Below are 22,278 nucleotides of genomic sequence, written 5' to 3'. Positions count from 1 at the left end.
TATTTAGTGTTCTTAAAGTTATTTAATGGTAATTCTCTGAAGCGATTAAATTACTTAAAAATTTATTTTTTAAAAAATTACCTATTTCCGGTAAGAATACAGATTGGCTCTCCACTTGCCACTGACTTGAATTACTGTTTTGCAAAATGTAAGTAACATGAAGCTTGTAATTTCTTACAGCTGTTGTGATCCACAGTTTTCTTTGTGACTACTCCAGGAATTGGGGAGTCAGAGTAACTATGATGTTGAAACCCACAGAGCAGATTTCTCTAGACTTTATGCAATTTAACAATGAAACAAACTCACATCTTCAGTCTTCTTTGCTTTTACATGTGTGTTGTTTAGCCTGAAGAAAAGGAGGCTGAGGGCAGATCTTACCGCTCTCCTACCGCTATCTGAAAAGATGTTGTGGTGAGGTGGGTGTTGGTCTCCCAAGCAACAAGCTACAGGACAAGAGGAAATGGCCCGAAGTTTGCCAGGGGAGGTTTAGATTGGATATTGGGAAAAATTTCTTCACCGGAAGGGTTGTCAAGCACTGGAGCAGGCTGCCCAGGGAAGTGGTGGAGTCACCACCCCTGGGGTATTTAAAATACACGTAGATGTGGTGCTCAGGGATGTGGTTAGTGGTGGCCTTGGCAGTGTCAGGTTAAGGGTTGGACTCCATAATCTTAAAGGTCTTTTCCAACCTAAGCGGTTCTGTGGCTCTGTGTTTGTGTGTGTGCTGGTCTGAATACTTGTTTAAGCTTATGTATTGTATGTGACATCCCTTGATCAGTCTTTCATGGATGTGTATTGAAGACACCACATGAGGAATATCACTTTTTGAAGAACATTGGTTGTTCACTGTGGGGTTTTTTGTGTGACAAACTGAAAAACTAACAGTCTTCCAAATAAAATTGTGTAATTACCATACCTAATCTAAAGTACTTATTATCTTCACCTTTTACTTGCTTTTAAAATAAGAGTTAGTATTGTGATCAGCTGATGATGGGCTAGGGTTGTTCTGAATAGAAGATTCAGAATAACAATTAGGTTTTCAGCAGACTTCAGATGAAATTTTATGAGTGCTGTTGCTGGCATCTTGTGGCCTACAGAACATAGGTCAAACAAATGAAGGTGTAGGTTCCGCTGTGTGCAGGATCAAAGATTTCGCTCAGGTGGTAGCCAGTTGCAGTTCAAAAAGCCTTTTAATCTTCAATTCTTGGATAAACTCTAATTCTAATCTTGCCCTTCCAGATTCCTAGTAGGATTAGTTTTGATTCTTAGGGTGCAAATTGAATTTACTCAGAGGAAAATAGCAAGTTTGGCGTATTGTGCCTTCTCAGCAGGATCCATCTCTTTTGAGAATATACTCCATTGCTTTTTGAGAGCAAGTTCTGTGAGGAGCAAGGGAAGGTAATGGTGGAAAAGAAGGTAAATAATCATTACGAAGCACGTAGAGTTTATTGGTGTTTCAGATCAGCAAATATGTCTGTGCTATCAAAATCCAATACTGGTTTAGATGGTTTTGAAAGTGTAAACGGGACATGCTTTTTATATGGAAGTATTTTGTCTTATTTTGAATACTTTAGACTTAATGGTTATTTAATAATGGCATCTCTTCTGAATATTTAAGTGAATTCAAGAAGGATTAAGTGAAGAATCTGTTCAGTGCAGCTGTTTTAAGGTTAGTTTGGCTTTCAGATGAAAGTCAAGAAGATAGAGATGATGGAAGATTTTTCCAGTTTGTCTGAGAAGTTGTACCAGTGTATGTAGCTGCTGCTTTTCAGTGTGGTAATTGCTTCAGTACTGCTCATCAGGTTATACATTTGCTCATTTGAATAGCACAGTCTCATAATCTTTGCTTGCAGATTTCCAAACAAACTGTCATTGATAGCTTCTCCAGCAGAATTTGGAAGAATGCAATACCGTTTTGCAATTGTGAAATGAAAATTAGCCAAGATAATAAAAGAAGCACTGTATACATATTTTTGGTCTTTTATAGATTAAAGGAAGTTCAGTACACTCCGTTAGTTAAATGTCATGTTTAGGAAGTAGTGTAACTTAACACTTCAGAGCAGTGCTGCTTAAATAGCTGAGCATATTTAGGTGTGTGTGGGCTCTATTACTGTGGTTAAGACATAGTTGCACAGATCTGTGATGCCAGGCACCCAGAGGGAGGTGGGAGGCTCAGCTCATTTTCCCCCCAGATCCCCCCAGTTCTTAGGTTTTAGGCATCAGAGCAGTAGTGCTTGAAGACACTTGGGGTTTAAGTCAGTGCTATTTAAAGTTCAGTGGTGTGGGAGGAGTGAGATGAAGGAATATGTCAAAATTCATCTCCATTCAACTATTCTGCAGTAAACCACAGCTGAACACAAAATAGCCCCATTTTCAAAATTAGCTATTTGGATCTGAATGACACGAGATTAGGAATCATAGGTCTGTGGAGTTCGATTTAGGTATAAGCATCAGGTTTACTGTAGGTCTGTAGTATACAATCTCAAAGTAGATTGATGTTATGTGGGGCAAATTGCTAGAGAGCTGGATTGGAGGTTTTACCTACATGGGAAAAGAAAGACTAGATAAGAAAATGAGGTTTAGGGTCTTCGGAAAGAAAGACATTAGTTGTTAAGGAGCTGTAATCTTAATTTTCACACTTAACCTTTGTAAGGGGTGTCTTGGAGAGATAGCTGGGTATTTGAAGAAGGTGATGAGATTAGTTAAATTTGTGATGGTATTTGGGAAAATTTAAGCCAAACCAATTTTAAGATGTTAAAAATGTTTTTCAAAAAACAACCAAAATGAGAATCAAATTATTGAATCTCAAGCATACTGTAGAGATACATATTTTACAGTAGTTTAATAAGTTTAGCATAAAATTAGAAGAAATACATATTTAAAAATAGACATTTGTTTCCCCTAACTTAATGAGACCTAAGACACTTCAGAGTTGTGCTTTTAGTGGAATATTAAGAGTATCTCTCTGCAATTAATACACCTGGTTTTAAGTAGCAGTAATAGCTATGCATCATTTTGAATTTAAATTGGCAAATGTTTAATAATACATTGCCTTTTGGCAGGTACTAACCATCTTCTTTGTTTAGCACAAAGATAGTGACTCAAACTGTATTTTCACAGAAATGTGGTTAGTTCTGACAGTCTTAAATGAATGCATTCAGTCAGCCTTTTAATGTAAGAGTATGATGTTTGTACTTTGGAAAGCATGCCTTGTCTGTAGGGTATGGCAAGTAAGGAGTTCAACAACCAGCATGTTCAATTTTTAACTAAGTTTGGTAAATTGAAAGGGCTTTCCATGGATATGGGAATATAGACACATTTTTCACTTGGAATGTCAAAGTATGATTCTGTGAATGTGGCTCGTAACTGAATGTGTGCAACTCTTTTACAGTTACATCCTCATCTGCAGTCTCTTCTCATACCGTTGCATCAGTTATTGTAGCTGTAGTAGAAGGAAGAGGCCTTGCCAGAGGTGAAGTAGGAATGGCCAGTATTGACTTAAAAAATCCTGAGGTGATTTTATCACAATTTGCAGACAATACAACTTATGCCAAGGTATTGTTGCATACTTAATTACTGTATCCCTTACAGGCTAATTATTGTGACTTTCTTAAAAAAGCTTATGACTAATGGGAAATTATATTTTTAGTTTGTGGAATAAATTTATCAGAATTCAAGGTCACAAGTTCTAGAAAATGTCCAGTGTTGAAAGGACTGCTGTTTACTGTGCCTCAGGTTTTAGATTAAGAGGAAATAATGTTTTGCAAAATAGCCTTTCTGCAAAAAAATACTGTGTTTGAACTATGTGGGAGTGAGATGCCTTGTTTTGAGGAGTATCAGGCAATACGTGGTGGTAGAACTTGCAAGTATTTTTCATCAGGCAGAACCACTCTGAGAGTAGAGCTGCATAAATAGTGTGGGTGGGTGGAGGGGGGTGTGTGTGTAGGGTAACTGTAGGGCTCGCTTTGTATGGTTGCATAAATATCCCTTCTCAGGAAATGAAATTCACTCAGTTTACATCCAGGTGCTCTGCCTGCCAGCACTGCGTCCTCTACATCAATTTGGAGAGTAAGCTCTCTGGTTGATGCAACACCAGCATTAATAAAACATCGTATTTAATGGTTTTGTTGCAGTTACACATGCTAGGAAATAATGTAGCTTGTAGCATCTTTACAATATTCAAAGCAATAAAACCGAAATTTAATTAGGAGGATAAACAGATATGATTCAGAATATAAACAGCTATCAAATCTATTCACTAAAATATATGTTGTAGAATGTAATTTTGGTGTCCCTGCCCATGGCAGGGGGGTTGGAAATAGATGATCTTTAAGGTCTGTTCCAACCAAACCATTCTATGATTTTTTTTTTTTTTGATCATTAGTACTTTATAGCTTATCCTGATCTTAACACACATAATAAGTACATATTGAACCTGCCAGCTAGAAAAATACTTCTGTAATATACAGTACTAAAAATCAAAATGAGACCTGCACCTTGAAAATGTGGGTGCATAAGAAAATGTAGACATTCAGGTGATGATGTGGCAACTTAAATAACAGTTCACTGAAAGGTTTGAAAGTGAAAATTTGATTTACTTGTACCTAGGACAGAAAAGTTTCATGTAATAAAAAGAAGGAGAAGACTAGATTACTGCAAGGAAACAATATTATTTTTATGGAAATTTTTTACTAATTTTAATGGTTTCATAAAGATTACAGAAGTTACTTCTAAAACTAAAAGGCTTTCTTTTTAGCACGCAGTATCTGGGTTTGTAAGTCTAGAGGCTCCCCTTGTTCTATTGCATCAGGGTTAAGAACTGTTACTGTGCCATGAAATTTATTTCTCAAACTGAGAATAGCTGCCCAAACTCCCTCCCCACCTCTTTACTTTCAGTTTTGTCTTGAATTTAATGATAAAATGCAGTTACTTCTCTTAAGTCTTTCATACTTTCTGATAACATGACTTTCTTATCTCTTACTCAGGCTTGTAACTTGGTAAGTTTACATCTTTCATAACCGCCTGTCAGGGCATGGGCAGATAGTTCAGTGTTTTCCTCCCTTACCGTTCCAAATGATGTACAAATAGAAATGTACACACATCTGCCTAATTTTACATCTCAATTACTGAGTTCTCCATTCTGTGGGCATACCTGATTAACCGTTAAGTCCAACAAAACCCCCCAAAACCACCCCCCCAAAACACTGCTAGTATACAACTACTTTTTCCCAAATGCACTACATGGCCTAGTTTTTTATCTTTTTATCTCTAACAGCTTTAACAGTACTGTCTGTCTGCCAATCATCTGTTTTCTTACAGTGTCACTATCTGTGTTTTGCTAGTGATTGATATCCAGCTTATTGTATTTTTTTTTCTCTGCACACTTTTATATTTGAATATTCTGTAAATTAATTCAGTAAAGTTTTCTTGTATTCTTTAAGTTTCTTAAGGTTTGCTTTAACTATGATGCCTCTGAAAAAAACTTCCTAATGATTATCGGATATGACAGGCAGTGACAGCTCTCCCTCCCACCCCCAATACCTTTAGATGATTACTTTTGTGTATTTTTTTATGCTTGTTCACCTTTTCATTGTTATCTGTCCTTTCACATGTTAACTTCTAAGCACTTAAAATATAGTGCATTTTTTCATGTTTCTCCCCTGAGAATTTGTGGATGATTATATAAATGCATAATGATGTTTGTCCTTTCTTATACAGTAAACAAATAGAAAAGCATATAGTGCACTTATACACACCTGCTGTAGGGATTTAAACATAATCAAAGCAAAGCTGGTTTAAATATGTGCATTTTGAGCCATACTGAAAAAGATAAGGCTGAGATAAATGTTATAAGAAGAGGTTAGAATAGAGTCTAAAACAGGTCTCAATCCAAATATTACTAATATTCAGAGCTGTTGCATTTCTTCATCTTCCAGAGCACCATTAACTTTTCAGCTGCAAGCCCAGAAAGCCGCTGTCTGTAGAAAATAAATCCTTCTCTCATCATAGCTCTGGAATATAATTTTGGATATTTATCTCTTGCTTTGACAATAAACATGTGTTTGCATTTAAATAAGCGGGGATAGACACCTCTGGTTTTGTTTGAATTTTGTTTCATGTATATTTATATATATGTATCAATAGATACAGATAAATTTGACTCATTGGTGTAGAAGTTAGAAGAAAATTTTGTCCTTATTTACAAGGCTAGAACTGTGACTTTAAAATACAAGGATTCTGTAATTCTTCATTGCTGCTTAATTATCGTGTAAAATATTTTAGATTATATGTGAATTTTTATTGAATTATTTTGAATTTTTTGTTCAGGTTATTACTAAACTCAAGATTTTAACACCCCTAGAAATAATAATGTCAAACACTGCTTGTGATGCAGGCAACACAACAAAATTGTTCAGTCTGATAACGGAACATTTCAAGGTAAATTCTGAAATTTCATTCCCTATTTTAGAGTTCTTGTTGATCACTTTTATATGATTGGTGATTTGAGGGTTTTCCATAACTTCTGAAACCTTAAATGCAGTCAGATTTTGTGTTTTCTATAATTTTCAGTCCTAACTTTGCCATGGTAAAGAATAACCTAAAGGCAGCTCCAACGCTGCTAGTTTTAATCCTGACAATTACAGAAATAAGTATATTACTGATTAAAGGAGAAAGTTTTGAATTTTTGGCATTGAAGTAATTTGAGAAATACTGAACCTAGGATAAGATTGAGAGATGAAAAAGTCAAGTGTTTTCCTTTGCTCCTTCTTTTTTCTTTCAACCTGATAAATAAATTGGGATAATGTATCACAGAATAGGAAACACAGCACTGGCAGGGTAAAAGAGGGTAAGGTGAACTAGTATATGTAATTTATGAGTAGTAAAGCCTCAGAACTTAAAAAAAGTTATATTAATTACTACTTGAATTGCTTCCATGCCTACACTGCTGATGGCTTTTTCACAAGTTATCTACTTCCTGATCTCTCTCCTCTTTTTCTTGCATAAATCACTCACGCATTGCACCGATTCAGTTACAATGACCTGCATATCTTTATTCCCTGTTTACCATTGAAGACTTGGTAGTAATCCCTTGGGCTTAAACTGTGGCAAGGGAAAACTACAGTTTGTGAGCATCGATGCTATCATGAAGATAACTCTTCCTGAAAAGTCATTAATTTTAACCAAATCCAGGTTAAATTCAAAATTTGGAGTAGCTAGTTCTTGAGAGGAAAAGCAATATCCAAGAAAAAGCCTACGTGAATTTGCTCAAAACACTAGTGTGAGCCTTTTTATATGTACTCATTACCAGGGAGAAGGAAAGATGAGTGAGAGTTGTGTGGCCTGCATGTGCTCATAAGCTGGAGTGAATACTTCTACAAAGGCAGATTGTTGAATTGGTTGATAGATTTTCTTGGAAACACATAACCCTAGAAAAATAGAGAAGCCTGTATGATGAAAAACTGTTTGCTTTTCCCCTCATCTTCACAGAATGTGACTTTTACAACTGTCCAAAGAAAATACTTCAATGAAACCAAGGGTTTGGAATACATAGAACAATTGTGTGCGTCTGAATTCAGCACAGTTTTCATGGAGGTTCAGTCAAAGTATGTAAAAATATGGAAAAAACCCCATACTGTGTCCAGATAAGTTATTAACAGCTGTTTACATACTTAGTACACAAGTCTGTGGCTTGTTGCAAAAATTAGGAAGTCATAATAGAGCTGTTCTTTTATTTTGCTCTCCACTGTTTCTGATATATCTAGAAACTTAAATAGGAAGCCCGTTACACATGGGGGTTTTTGAGTTTTTACAACTTTCCACTTTTTCGTTTTCATTCTTTCCTTAAAGATACAACTTAACAGCTGTGATAGCTTGACTTTCTCCACAACAAATGTTTTCCTTGCACCAACAATTTCAAGTAGTTATACTTGGTGACCTGGGTCTTCGTTTCAAGTCACATGTAACTGCTGAAATACGTGTGTTCACAATACCAGCTGTTTAGTGTGGGCTGGCAAGTGTACAGAGACTCAAACATCCATGATTATTTGATGTACATGCACGTATGTGCACTACACATGGGTTAGTGCATACTTAAAACATACTGCTTTTTCAGTGCTATCAAGTCCAGTGGTTGTCAAGTAGAAGTGTGAGTGTGATTTCTGTAGTGCACCGCTTGGCTTTGTGGTATTTAAATAGCACTACTGAGCATTTATTACAGATTGCTTCTTTCCAAGGTATTACTGCCTTGCAGCTGCTGCAGCTTTGCTAAAATATGTGGAATTTATTCAAAATTCAGTTTATGCTCCTAAATCACTCAAGGTGCGTTTCCAGGGGAGTGAGAAAACAGCTATGATAGATTCATCATCGGCACAAAATCTTGAGCTAGTAATTAATAACAGAGATTCTCGGTAAGAATATTGAAGTTTGCATATTACACTTTTATAAAGTTGTATTTCACCAGGTTTCTTGGATGGTTGTGTCAAAGAGGTGACCATTATATTTATTTCTGTATAACAGAACTATATACTATACAGAGCTTTTAAGAAAGAAATACTTGGACAGAGAAATGCATTACAATTCAGCACAAAATTTCTAGCATAGGAAATCCTAAAAGTGAATCGCAGGAAGAGATGATACATAGTCATCTTTACATTGATGTATATATTTTATTCAAACTTGTAAATAATGCTGATACAAAATTTCACAGATTGTGAAATGAAAGAGGCAATATTTCTGCAGGAAGTTGCTTATGTTGGATTAAAATGCTTAGGCTTTATTCATTTTACACAAGATAAACTAGCCAGACTCAAAAGGTGGTTTTGTTTTCCTTCAGCTCCAAGGAATAGTGTAATAGAAAGTAATTTCTATAATATGATGGTCATGTGCAGCGTGATACTTGATTGCATGGTAGTTCTCCCCAGTGAGAACAGTGCTTGGAGCGCTTCCTTCACTGCCTTCTAGGCAGAGACACCGCAAGGCTTACCTTCTCAGGACTCTTACGCTTCAGGTTAGAAAGGCTTGGAACTGGCACTTTGCTGCCTGCCAAGTTCTGAGATCCACCTCTGTTGAGAAGTCCGTTCATCACCTCGCTGTCAAAAGCGGAGTCTGGAGATTCCTCACTCCAAGTATTTCCACTAGGAGAGATGTCATAGAATCACAGAACGGCTTCAACTGGAAGGGACCTCTAGACATCATCTAGTTCCAACCTCCCTGCTGTGGGAAGGGACATCTTTGACTAGATCAGTTGTCCTTACCCTTCTGCCACTGCTGTTGGTGGTTTTTTTTCTTTTCTTTTTTTAAAATATTCTGTGGGGATCACAGAGTACACAGATCTGTTCTTCAGAAGTGGGAGGTAACTGTCGTTTCTTTCTGTTCATCTGTCATGCTCTGCCCCTAGTTCCTTCCTGTTTGCTCCAGTGCTGCTTCTGTAACTGCAGGAGCCAGCCACTCGTAAGATTGGTACCCTCTGAAAGCTGATCCTAATTCCACGGGTGGTTTTGAGAAGAAGGAGGTCATGGGAGGAACTGAGCAACAGTGAACTGCTTTAAGATTCTCTTTTTTTTTTAGCATTATTGCTGCGTAATTTTTGCTGACCTAGTGACAAGTTTGAATCAGGCCACACAGAGCTATTTCCATGGCATAGATCTTACCCCTGAAGCCTGGTTATAGATGTCTTTGTATCAGATATTAACAGGTAAAAGTTAATAGTACAGGCATGCACTGGAAACACCTAAATCAGGTTATGGTGCCAGTATTAATTCTGGAGGGGCTTGTCTTTCTTCGTTTACGGTACAGGGAAACGAGCCCTGTGAAGCCCTCAGCTGTTTAAAGGTAGGCGGTGTGGATACTCCCCCAAATGTAGAGTTTCCTTTAGGTGTTGTCATAAGTTGCATCTTATGGTGAATATGTCCTTAATAAAACTGGTTTTGAATTTCCCCCTTTTTTTAATTCTCTTGACTGTTGATTTTTCTATTATACCATGGTATTTCTGGAGTTTCTGTACTATATATTTTTATGCTGTTTTGTATACTTGTAGCTGTTTTCTTCTATTTCAAGTTCTGTTTTCAGTCAATATGCTTGTATGGCCTCAGTGTTTTCATTGTCTGCCTTTCAAGACAATAGCATTGAAGGTTCCAGGTTTCTAAAACTGTTTACGTATGTACTGGTTATAAACATTATAGACTGTTTATTTTAAACAGATACAATGATCCCTTAAGTGTGAGAGCCTGGGATGTGTAACATGTAAAAGCCATGAACAGGAAAATAGTATTTATAAAGCAGAAACCTGTTATTTGGTTCCTGTATTGACTGTCAGTTCTTTAAAATAAAATCAAAGCTTATTTATCTCTTGGACTTCTAATTATTTTAAATAATTTTCAGAAATGTATTTTAATTAAAATGTTCTGATTAGTATTTGATCTCAGATTATAATTCGTCTCCTTTTGTAGGGTTAGTCTGTTTGATTTTAATTAGTTCAATCGAGAGGGAAAATGTGAACTGCATCACTGCAGTAGGAGTGGAATACTGCTATAACAAATGAGGCAAATACTGAGTACAAATGTATTCCTGTGCTTTGGAAAATGATATAATGAGGTCTAATATTATATTAAATTACCTGACTTCCCAAACTGCTGTAGTTCATACAATATACATGACAAATAGGGAGGTGCTAAGCATCCCAAAAGCATGCCTCGGATTTGTAGGATACTCTTACCTGAAAATGTCACTTGCCATTTACCATCTTTATTTTTGTGAGTGTATTCTTTGCATCTGTTTTCGTTTCAAAGGAATGGTCACACACTTTTTGGAGTCCTAAATTACACTAAAACTCCAGGTGGAAGTCGAAGACTTAGATCCAATATCCTGGAGCCACTAGTTGATGCTGAAACAATTAATATGAGACTGGACTGTGTTCAGGAATTACTCCAGGATGAGGAGCTCTTTTTCAGTCTGCAATCAGGTAGTAGTTTATTTTTTAATACATAGTACTATATTGCTTTTAAAATATTTTTTTTATAATCTATGAAAGTATGCAGTGTGATTCAGTATGTTTGAAAAGGTTTTTTTAAATGATTTGTCAAGTGACACATAGTGGACACGATTTTTTTAAAATAATCTTTATTATGATAGCAGTATTTTTCTCAAGTATTTCGCTAAGAAAAGTGAATTTCTCTGATAAAGTGAATAGAAGCTAGTGAGTCAATAGCTTTTTTGAAGAACTTGAGTTTTTCTCTTTACCTCTACAGCTAAATATGCACTACATTTGAAGTATTTAAGAACACATAATGTATACATGAAAAACAGAGGCATCATTGATGTGCTACTTGTTGTGTATGCCTAATTTTCTTCCCCATTGCTTCATAAAGCATAGTAGTCCAGACAAATGTAGAAAAAATACAATATCAGGGTATGAATTAGTCCACCTGAAGTTGGATCTTAATCTTTATGACAAGAGAAATAGGATTCAATCTAACAAAAAGAATATTGCTGAATTGATATGTGTCCAGCTGTACAGTAATCACTACATGCTTAGGTATAGTAAGTATAGTTATGATGAAATAATTTAGCAGCTATTTTTAGCCTGTTTTTTTCACCTGGCAAATAATTTGTGAAGATAGAACGAGAGAAAAAGATTAGCATAAGTATCACTAAGTAATTGTGTGCATTTTAAAAAAATAGATTTTGTTACAATTTCACTTCAGTTTCTGATCTGTTTGCTTTTGTTTTATAGTTATCTCAAAATTCCTGGATACAGAGCAACTACTTTCAGTTTTGGTACAAATTCCAAAGCAGGATACGGTATGTTCTGAAATACACCTTAGTTGATCAGTTTTCTGGCTATAGCATGTAATATATAAATGTGATCTCTATGAATACACATAATGTGATAAGAAAAAGACTGCACCTTAAAAATACATGGAATAATGTTATTGTAGATTTGAGAGTGTATCTTATTTTACAGCAGTAGAAGATTCTCATAGGAGAACATTAGAAAAATTTGGGTTTGCTTCAGTATCACATTCATCTTAATTTATGCAAATTGACTTCCAAAAATGTTTACTTTTTCATCACTCCCCACCTTCATTCTTCATAAGTGTACATCCTATTTGACAGTACTAGGATGAGAGAGGGATTTTCTTCACATCAGCATAAAAGGAAGAAGTGTATAACAGAAACTTACTCTCTTATTTTTGGAGCGTCTTTCCTACTGGAAATGAAATAATTTCTTAGTTTTCATGTAATACAAATCAATAAAAATCAGTCTTTATTGCCTGAAAAATTATTTTGAAAAAGGTTCTTAAGAAGCACTCTGACTTTTCTAGCTGTGCTTATAATACAGATCAGCTTAAATCTGTATTCAGTTACTAAGTCAATCGTGTAAATGTGCAAAGCCGAAAATGGGACTTACCTGTTAAAACACAGACATTGTATGAGCTAAGGGCAACACTCTCATGCGGGAGTTATTTCCTGTGAACAACCACCATCTTATAGAAAACAATATACTCACTTGACAGCATAAGCAGTACCAAATGAGGTAGAAGTTTCCCTGGAACTGACTGTTCCCATAAGCAGAGAACCTTTTGTCTCGAGCCCACAGAGGGATACCTGGGCTGTGAATGGTGTCTGGAAGTCCCTTCTGTGTCCAGTTCTCAATTTGAGCCATGCTTCTCTCTTAACCTTTGAATAAGTAATGTATTGGAGAATTGATTACTATTAAATGTTCTCAGGGTCCTGTCTTGCAGATTTAAGAGAGTTCCCTGCTCTCATCTGTTACCTTAAGTCACATGTCTTGCAAGGTGGACCAAAAGGAAATGCAGATAAAAGCATTTATGCATAAAAGCATAAGTAGACAATAAAGCTGTAAATGCTTACAAGAACATTGTTTAGTTGAAAGACAAGTAGTACTTTTATCTGCTTATATTAAGGCTTCTGCAGGAAGGTATTTTATCCCTTACCCTCTGGACATTGGCAGCCGTGGTTTCAGTCTGTGCGAGGGCCTTATGCCTCGTGTTGCATCCATTAGAGTGCCTTCAGGAACTCGATGAACAGAGAAAGCTTCCATCACAGTTCACCTTTGGGAGAATTACTGAATGTACTTTCAGATTCAAGTTCCTTAGAACCCCTTTCCTCCTCAGCATTTGTAGCGGATTTGCCCTTTGAAGTCTTTTAGGAGCTCGAGATAGATTTAATCTTTTGCCTTGAAAATCACACTGTAACGTTTTTAATCAGGAGATAGTTGTGGTTAATTAAACTAAGGTTTCTCTTCCTTCAGTGTGCCAGGGTGTCTTTGTTAGACTGGAGGTCAGCTCTGCTCTTAAGCAGTCTGTAAATAAAAATTGCAGAAGTGGTATAAAAGCTTTCTCTCTCCTAGTGACTATTAACATGTTTCAAAGAAAGATTTTATTCTTTTTTTAATCAGACCTTGCCTCGTATTTCAATCTGTACATTAACACATGTAACAAATATTAAAACAGATAAATACATGTAACTTACTACTGCATCTTGGCTGAGATGGGGCACAACAGTTAACCACAATGAGCTTGAGATAACTGAACCTCAACTTTTTTCTACTAAGCATATTGTAACCATTCCATTATCAGTTACATTTGCCTACTGTACTTGAGTAGGATATTTCCACTAGTGCTTTTGAGGACTCTCTATGCTTGTCTGCTGACTAACCTGCTTAGATAAATTCCTTTTCTGATGCCAGTTAAAGAAATCAGGTACAGAGTCCAGGACTGTAGTAAATGCAGATAAATCTCTTTAACGCCATATCCAAAAAGCTGAATGCTTATTGCCCACAGCTTTCCTTGTAGAGATCTGTAATGTGAATGAAGCATCAGCTGTGTGACTAAAACTGTCAGGCTGGATGCCTTTACCCAGGACCATGTACACCAGACTTTTAATTGCAGTGTTTTCAATTTTGACTGGCTCTAGTATAGCAGAGCTTACTATGCATGCAACAGACGTGTTCATTCGAGTGCTAACTCAGTTGCTTTTATCAAATGCTAGATTAACCTATTCAGTATGTTCCCCTCCCACTATCCATAAATATTTTCACTGCAAAATGTTCCACCAGTTAACAGATGAGGCGCTCATCTGGAAGTCTACAGTTTCAATCACTAGAAGTGTGGGTGGTATGTTCAACGTAAGTACTCTCTCATTCTAAGGAGGACTGTCAACTGACCATCTTACTGAGATGCGTTACTTGAAAAATCACGTCATCAGTAAAATCGAGCATGAAATCTGTATATATAAGCAAATTAAAGGTATCTGGACTAAAAAACCCTCCACAGATTTCCTTAAAGACCCTCTTGTCTCAGTCATGGAAGATCCTCAGAAGTTGGATGAACATCCAACTTACGGTGGAAACGAGGACCGCCTGCTCTGGATTACTTGGTCACCCATCTGAAGAACAAAATTCAGTAGATTCTTGCCTGATGAAGTTCCAGATGTGTGACAGATTGATTCCTTCTCTCACAGAGAGGAGGTACCAGTATTTTTGGTTTAAATTCATTTCCAGGAAATACAAAAGTTAAACTAGGGCTGATCCACTGACCATAGCACTTAAATCTGTAGGACTTATGTCTCTAGCACAAAACCAAAGTCAACTGCTTCTCTGAATCGTCATGCTTTACATATCAGAGTGACTGCCAACAAATTAATTGCAAATGCAATAAAGGATAGGCTTTCATTGTCATCATTAATGAATAATAAAGAAGTAACATTATATAGAAGAGTTACTGACTATGGTTGTATTCATTAATTTTTTCCTTTTGACCCTAAAATGCAGCATGTACAAAGATCCTACAAGCTATGTAGAGCTTGTATAGAGCTATGTGTATGTAGAAGATCTAAAGAAGTTTTCATGGTTCGGGTTTGGAGAGTGTTCTCAGAGTCAACCGTTATCAGGGCAGACCTGTGAAAATATGAGCTACTGGTGGGAAAACTGTCACAGTAGGCAACATGAAATTTAGATAAACATTTTTATATGCAGTTACATGTCGAGTTGTTAAAGTGAGCTTGTAAAGTATTTTAGCAATAAACCAGTTACGAATAACAGTATGAGTTCTGCTAGTTCTTAAGTACTTTTTTAAACAGGCAGACATATAAACACTCCAATATTGGTTAAATTTTCCAACAGGTTAAAACTGCTGAATCAAAAATAACTAATTTAATCTACCTGAAGCATACTCTAGAACTTGTGGAACCTCTAAAAGTAAGCTGTCTCTGTCATTTTTTTTTAATAAAGTACAGACCGTTTTGTCTTTTTATAGTGCAGTTTTTTAAATTTCATAGACTGTAGACTAGAATATCTCAAGTTGGAAGGGGCTGATAAGGATCATCAAGTCCAAAAAAAAATTTTATGTCTTGCAGAACACAGCACTGCCAACATAGTCTGCTAATTCTTAAGTCAATTGAAAATACATGTTTGAGTCTAATACTCTTAAGAACTGAATTCCTACCATTACCTGAATAATTGATTTTATAACAAACATTTAACTGCAACACCTGCTTGTATTCTGTAAGATGCTTATGCAACCACTAATAGGCCTCAATGAATCTAAGAACTTTCAGTCCTTTAAAAGAGCTACTAAAAGCAGTAACTGCTCATGTCCATTTTTTTCAACAGGCTGCTTTAAGTAGCTGTAACACACCACTGCTAAAGGCTTATTACAATTCTCTTGAAGATACAAGGTATTTATCATAATACTTTAGCTAGTATGTTAGAAACTCTCATCTTTCTTCAGAATGTCTGTAAGATTAAATATGTTGTGTCTTTACTTATTTGTAGTTATAGGTATAGCTCAATTCTTTTGTGTAAAAGCTGATTTTAATTGTCAAAAATTCTAATTTTCAACTAACAAATACAGGGAGAAAAGCAAACCAGAAAGTTATCTGTGATGCTGCAATTGCTGATGAACTGCACTCCATTAGAAATAATTCTGAAAAGACAAAAGTAGTGGTTTCCTAGAGTCTTCATAATAATGCAAAAATCAACTGTTGTCTGCATATTTGAGAAATAATTTGTATCTCCCACAGATTTGAATGATATCTTTGGTCAGACTTGGGTGTAGTCATCTTCATTTTGAGGCAAAAATACCCATGAAATTTAGTGTTTGGTTTTAACAATAGATAATTTGCTTCAGTTATTTGTAATACTCTTATTTGTAATTTTGGGATGATATTGCAAATAAAAATCATAAAGTATAATGTAGCAAATTAATGATACAACTAATATTGCAGATTTGGAACGATACTTGAAAAGATTACAACTGTAATTAATGATGATACAAGATACACAAAAGGATGTCTGAGTATGAGGACCCAGAAATGCTATGCTGTTAAGCCTAACATCAATGAATTCCTTGACATAGCTCGTAGGACATACACAGAAATTGTTGATGACATAGCAGGTATTTCTAAATCAATATTTTTATTTATTTGGAGTTCAAAGTACATTGCACCTGGCATATAGAAGCCATATAGGCATATTTATTATAAACTTCTCATATGTAAAAAGTATTTAGTATAAACTGATTGTCATTGATAAGTAACAGAAGTACTTTTGAGTTTCTCATTTTGTTGATAAAATCTGTTTTATTTTAATCAAGTTGAACAACTATATTGTGATTCCTATATTTAAAACTCTGTTGCTTATCCTTATCCTCTAAAAGTAAAAAAAGTTAAAGTAACATAACAGAAATATTCCAGCTAAAACATTCTGTATAAAACGTGTAAATCTTTGGTTTAGCTTCTTGAATTAAAGTACCTGTTCTTTATATTTTAAGCAGACTTGATCTATCTGTGGACTACTTTTTAGCCAGGCTATTAACAGTTGGAAAATACAAACAAAAATAATTTTAGCATAATGTCTGTTACTGTGTTTTAGTAACCTTCCTGTTTGTCATTAAGTCAAAATAGAAGAAAAATACTTACCTTCTGGAATGGATCTCCTTTTTTTTAAGTATAAAATATTGATTTGTAGCTAAAGGACCATCTTCTTAGTTTACTATATAATTGGAAACTTAAAAGAGTGTCAGAAACTGCAGCATCTGTCATATGTTGTGAACTTCCTGTTTCTTTCTTGTCTTCCATTCTACATAGTACGCAGTGAAAAGTACAGATGCTGGGTTTTATTTCCTAAACCTTCCAAAATTTGGTACGGTCCTCCACAGCATCCTTGTTGCTTAACTGGAGAGAGACGGGTTTGATGCATGGAGTAAGGAATGAGAGATGGATATGAGATGGATGAGGAATTGGCTGGATGCAAAGAGCTACAGCAAATGGTTCAGTGTCCAAGGGGAAACCAGTAATGAGTGGTGTCCCTCAAGGGTCTATACTGGGACCAATAGTGTTTAATGTCTTCCACATAGACAGTGGAATTGAGTGCACCCTCAGCAAGTTTGCAGACAACACCAAGCTGAGTGCTGGAGTTGATTCACTAGGGGGAGGGGATGCCATGACAGGCTTGAGGAGTGGGCCTGTGTGAACCTCTTGAAGTCCAGCAAGGCCAAGTGCAAGGCCCTGCACCTAGGTCAGGGCAATCCCCAGTATCAATATAGGCTGGGGGATGAATGGATTGAAGAGAAGGTCTTGGGGATACTGGTGAGCAAAAAACTTGAACGTGAACTGGCAATGTGTACTCATAGCCCAGAAAGCAAATCGTGTCCTGGCCTATGTGAGAAGCAGCGTGGCCAGCAGGTCGAAGGAGAGGATTCTCCCCTTCTGTTCTGCTCTGCTGAGACCCCACCTGGAGCACTGCTTCTAGCTCTGGATTCCCCAGCACAAGAAAGACATGGACCTGTTAGGGTGGGTCCAGGAGAAGCCACAAAACTGGTCAGAGGGCTGGAGCACCTCTGCTCTAAGGACAGGCTGAGAGAGTTGATGTTGTTCAGCCTAGAGAAGAGAAGGCTCTGGGGAGCCTTTCAGTGTGTAAAGAGGACTCATAATGAGGGAGAAAGACTTTTTTGGTTTTGGGTTTTTTTTTTTTTAAACCAAGGCCCATATTGACAGGATAAGGGGCAATGGTTTTAAACTGAAAGAGGGTAGATTTAGGTTGGACGTAAGGATGAAATGTTTTATGATGAGGGTGATGAGATGCTGGAACAGGTTTCCCAAAGAAGTTGTGGATCATTGCAAGTATTCAAGGTCAGGTAGGACATGGCTTAGAGCATCCTGATCTAGTAAAAGATGTTCCTGCCTGTGGAAGGGGGGATTGGAGTAGATGATCTTTAAAGGTCCCTTCCAGCCCAAACTATTCTGTGATTCTATATCCAGAATGTCCCAAGTTGCTACTCTACATTGTGAGTGGTTGGAACATGAGGGTGGGCAAGTTTAGAGCAATGAGCAGCAGGGAGACACCAGTGAGTAACTCCATTCTTATCACAGGAGTGCTACTCTGTTACCCTCTTTGCAGTATTGAGAATGATGTCCATGATTTAACAGTACCTATTCTTCTGTCATCTAACAGTTACCCACATATGGTATCTTCTCAGCTAGGAACAAAATGGACTTAAGAAGGGGCAGATTAGAAATGTAGAGTGTTACCCTCAGTCTGGGGAAAGAAGATGGCTTAGAATCATGAACTGGTTAAAAACTGAGTCCCTAGTCTACAGTTCATGTTCTGTCTACTGACACTAAGTGCTTGAGCAAACTTTCCATAGTTAGGCCCACCTGGGAGTTGGTCAAATCCATGAACTGTCTTTAAAGAACACATGAATTTGTCTGATTCCCCACTGGAATTTTTTCCCAATAGCTTCATGCAGCCAGATTTGTTACATTAATACGTTATTTAAATAACTCCGTGGACACTCACCTCTAAGGCCTTGTCATGTTTCCTCTTAGATGACACATTCAGTGCCTATAAATCAATTAACAGTAGGCATTGTTGTACCAGCACGAAAGAGTATGTATGTGTATCCACTTGAATATATGTAATTTGGATCAAATCTTTATTTGTGGTACGTAGGTATGATAACACAGCTCGCAGAAAAGTACAACCTACCAATGAAAACAAGTTTCAGCTCTGCCCGTGGATTTTTTATCCAGATGAATGCTGATTGTGCAACATTACCCAATGGCCAACTTCCTTCAGAATTTACAAAGGTATCTGTACTAGATGTTTTTTCATAATATGTTTGTATACTTAATGTCTATAAAATGTGTAATACATTAAAAGTACACATTATACAGTAATTTAAGCAACAATTAAAATAATTTCAGTGACGATACCTAGCAGTAAATGAAGGTATAATTGGTGTGTTTTTAGAACTGCCTTATTTCTACTTACACTTAACATAGTCAGAAATGTGCAATTACACACAATTACGTTGTGTGTAAATACGAAGTTGTATATCTTGCTGGTAACTACGTTCTCTTATGTGGATTTTTCAGAAAAAATTATATGGGAGGAATGAAATGAGGCGGGTTTTTTTGTTTGAACTGTATTGTTTCCAGTTAGCTTTTTAAGAAACTATTTTTGTTTCTGATAATACAACAAGTTCTTACTGTTGGTTTGAATTCCCTGTAGATCACTAAAATGAAAAACACATATAGCTTCACTTCAGCAGACTTAATAAAAATGAATGAGAGATGTCAGGAGTCTCTGAGAGAAATATATCACATGACCTACTTGTAAGACTGTTTAAAAGTATTTAATATTTCTTAACTACATTTATTTTGTCCAAGTAACAGCTCATTACATGTCTTCTTAAAGCTATCTTTCTGTTAAGTTATGGCTACTTGCAGAAATAATCCCGAGTGACACTGATCAAGTGTACTTCTGGAGACAAAATGTGTATTGGATTAAATGTGATTACAAATACATAGGCATTTATTAATAAGGGTGGCCACCATCTTTATTAGATTTTTGTGGGTGAATTATCTACACAAAATGACACAATGCATTAGTTTTGTAACGCAGGATCATTACTTTCCATCAGTTCCTTGCCTATACAGTAGAACTGTCTATTTCTGTATTTTGTCCTTGCTGCATGTCATGTTGCTCTGCTCTCTATTTCAGAAGACTTACTAAGTGTAACGTTGCATCTCAATTTTATGGAAGTTCTTTCTAGAAACCATGTGGGGTTTTTATTAACATGAAGGCCTGAGGGAATTAGTTACATTTGACATGTTAATAAAATGTACTTGATTCCATAGCTATATTTTTAGTTAATTCTCTATGTGAAGCTTTCTTATGAGCTGTTGGTATTCGAGCTCTGTGTCTTGCATCTGATAGCAGAATTTGATCTGAGATGATGGTATAAGAACTTAATTTGCTTTAAAGAAATGTATACATTTGCTTGCATCTGGTAGAGATGGTTGCATTTTAGGACTAAACTCATAATGTATGCATTATGAACATTATTCCTTTATTTCTGTAAGTGGTACAAAATGACAGTATGTACTGTGCAGCAACTAAATCAGTGTCTTATTTCAGAGTAGTGTGTAAACTACTGAACGAGATCTATGAACACGTCCATTGCCTGTACAAGCTGTCTGACATCGTGTCAATGCTGGATATGCTGCTTTCGTTTGCCCATGCCTGCACTCTTTCTGATTATGGTAAGTTTCTTCCTTGATTCTGTCATGGGCCAAGTAACGACCCTCTTGTTGGAGAATATCCAGGCTGTTTTTTCTACTTTTCCAATTGCGAAACCCATGTGACTTATTTTTCTGGGTCTTGGTAGGCTTTAGGTGGGTGTGTCTGCTCTGTCATTGCCCATTTTGTGCTGATGTTCTTTTTGCTTCCATTTATTGAAATTACATTCTGACATCCAGCTGCCGTAAGCCTTCATAGCCCGTCTTTTCAAGACAGCCCGTCTTTTCAAGACAGCCCGTTTAAGCATATTCTCTTTAAAAGCATGAAGTCTGTGAACGTTCTCAGTTTACACTTCTGTTCTGAAAGGGCACAAAATAATACAAGCAGATCAACATTAACTATATACTGTAAAACAAAATGTGTGGCTACGTTTATTTATCTGCTTCAATTTCTGTTGCACTTTCAGACGTTTTTGGAAGTAGAGTGTTCAAAGGAGTCCAGAATCATGTGCTTACCTGCATATTGTTCATCCCAGGCTTCCTTAGCCCAGTTCTGCAATATACAGATGAGCACGTTGTCTTCAATTAATGTTGATGTGAGATACTTATCTACAGTACAGTACAGTGTAGATACTAAATCAGATCTGGAAGCCATCTCAGGAGGTACATTAGCTCATCATTATGGATGCAGCAATGTAATTTCCAGTTTGTGAGCAGGATCAGTTCACTTTGCAGTATGTCCTATGAATCTTCACGTACTGATGGTTCCAGTCATAGCATGTGAATTGAAATGTAGCTGAACAGTAGCTGGTGAGCTTGAGGCATCACAACCTTTAACCACCAAATGAAACGGAGCACAAGTTTTCTTCAGCAGTAAGAGAGAGACCAAAGCCACATAGTTTCTCCCGTAAATCTACACCTATAGTTTGCACAGCCAGGCATGCATGTGTGTCCACCAAAAGAAATGAACTGTTGTTTGTAGCTTTCAGTCCTCGTTGCCACTTGATTCTCTCATCAAAATCATTAAATGACTAAAACCTACACCAGGTAATTAAGAGTTCCCCTATGTTTAAACCTGAAAAACTGTTTTGGCGTTTGTTGCTTGAAGGCTGCTCCATTTAAACAGACCACCACATTTAACAATGCTTCTCTGTTAGCCTGGGGTACTGCCATGGAGGTAGACAAAGAGGAGGCATACGGAGTAGGTCCAGAAAGTAACTGTATTCTGACAGAAATACATACAGATAGTCACAGTATTGAATGGATCTGTCCAGGCATAGTATACACCCAAATAATCAATACAATGAAATGTAACAAAAACAGAAGGAATCCTACTTCCTTGTTTCCCGTGCTTATATAATAAGGTACATATTTAGTAGTAACAGGGTTCATGACCCCTGTACTTTATATACTCATAGCAGTATAAAAATAAATTAATAAAAATATATTAACTGTGAAATTGGCTTGCAGGTTTTCTGTTTTAATTACTTTTCAAGTTTCGGTCTTAGTATTTTATTACTGGAGTATAACCCTACTTATTACAGAACACAAGCACAGAATGTTAATTTGGAAATTGTTAGTTATGGGATTCTTTTTGTAGTAATAAATCACGAAGACTTGCATATAATCAGAATCTGTGCCTGAAAGTGGCTGGTAATTCTTCCCAAATGCTGAACATTAGTCTGGCTCACTACATGAAAGTAAAAATCAGGGAGTCAGGACCACAGAGTTTGATTT

General features: G+C 36.5%; 1 protein-coding gene across 1 annotated transcript in view; it reads left to right on the top strand.

Annotated features, from left to right (window-relative positions):
- The window catches only part of MSH4 (mutS homolog 4), a 32,194-nt gene that overhangs the window by 3,060 nt on the left and 6,856 nt on the right, over positions 1–22,278 (top strand). The window contains exons 3-14 of the mRNA XM_074905956.1: positions 3,389–3,552; positions 6,325–6,435; positions 7,486–7,601; positions 8,232–8,405; positions 10,785–10,957; positions 11,729–11,796; positions 15,143–15,217; positions 15,632–15,696; positions 16,246–16,415; positions 18,971–19,107; positions 19,532–19,635; positions 20,441–20,565. Of these exons, the coding sequence (XP_074762057.1) occupies positions 3,389–3,552; positions 6,325–6,435; positions 7,486–7,601; positions 8,232–8,405; positions 10,785–10,957; positions 11,729–11,796; positions 15,143–15,217; positions 15,632–15,696; positions 16,246–16,415; positions 18,971–19,107; positions 19,532–19,635; positions 20,441–20,565 (1,482 nt within the window). The remainder of the gene's footprint in view (positions 1–3,388; positions 3,553–6,324; positions 6,436–7,485; positions 7,602–8,231; positions 8,406–10,784; positions 10,958–11,728; positions 11,797–15,142; positions 15,218–15,631; positions 15,697–16,245; positions 16,416–18,970; positions 19,108–19,531; positions 19,636–20,440; positions 20,566–22,278) is intronic.

Source organism: Athene noctua, chromosome 5, assembly GCF_965140245.1.
Source record: "Athene noctua chromosome 5, bAthNoc1.hap1.1, whole genome shotgun sequence".
Classification (NCBI taxonomy): Eukaryota; Metazoa; Chordata; class Aves; order Strigiformes; family Strigidae; genus Athene; species Athene noctua.
Note: the sequence above shows the minus strand (reverse complement) of the source record. Positions and strands in the feature narration are given on the sequence as shown.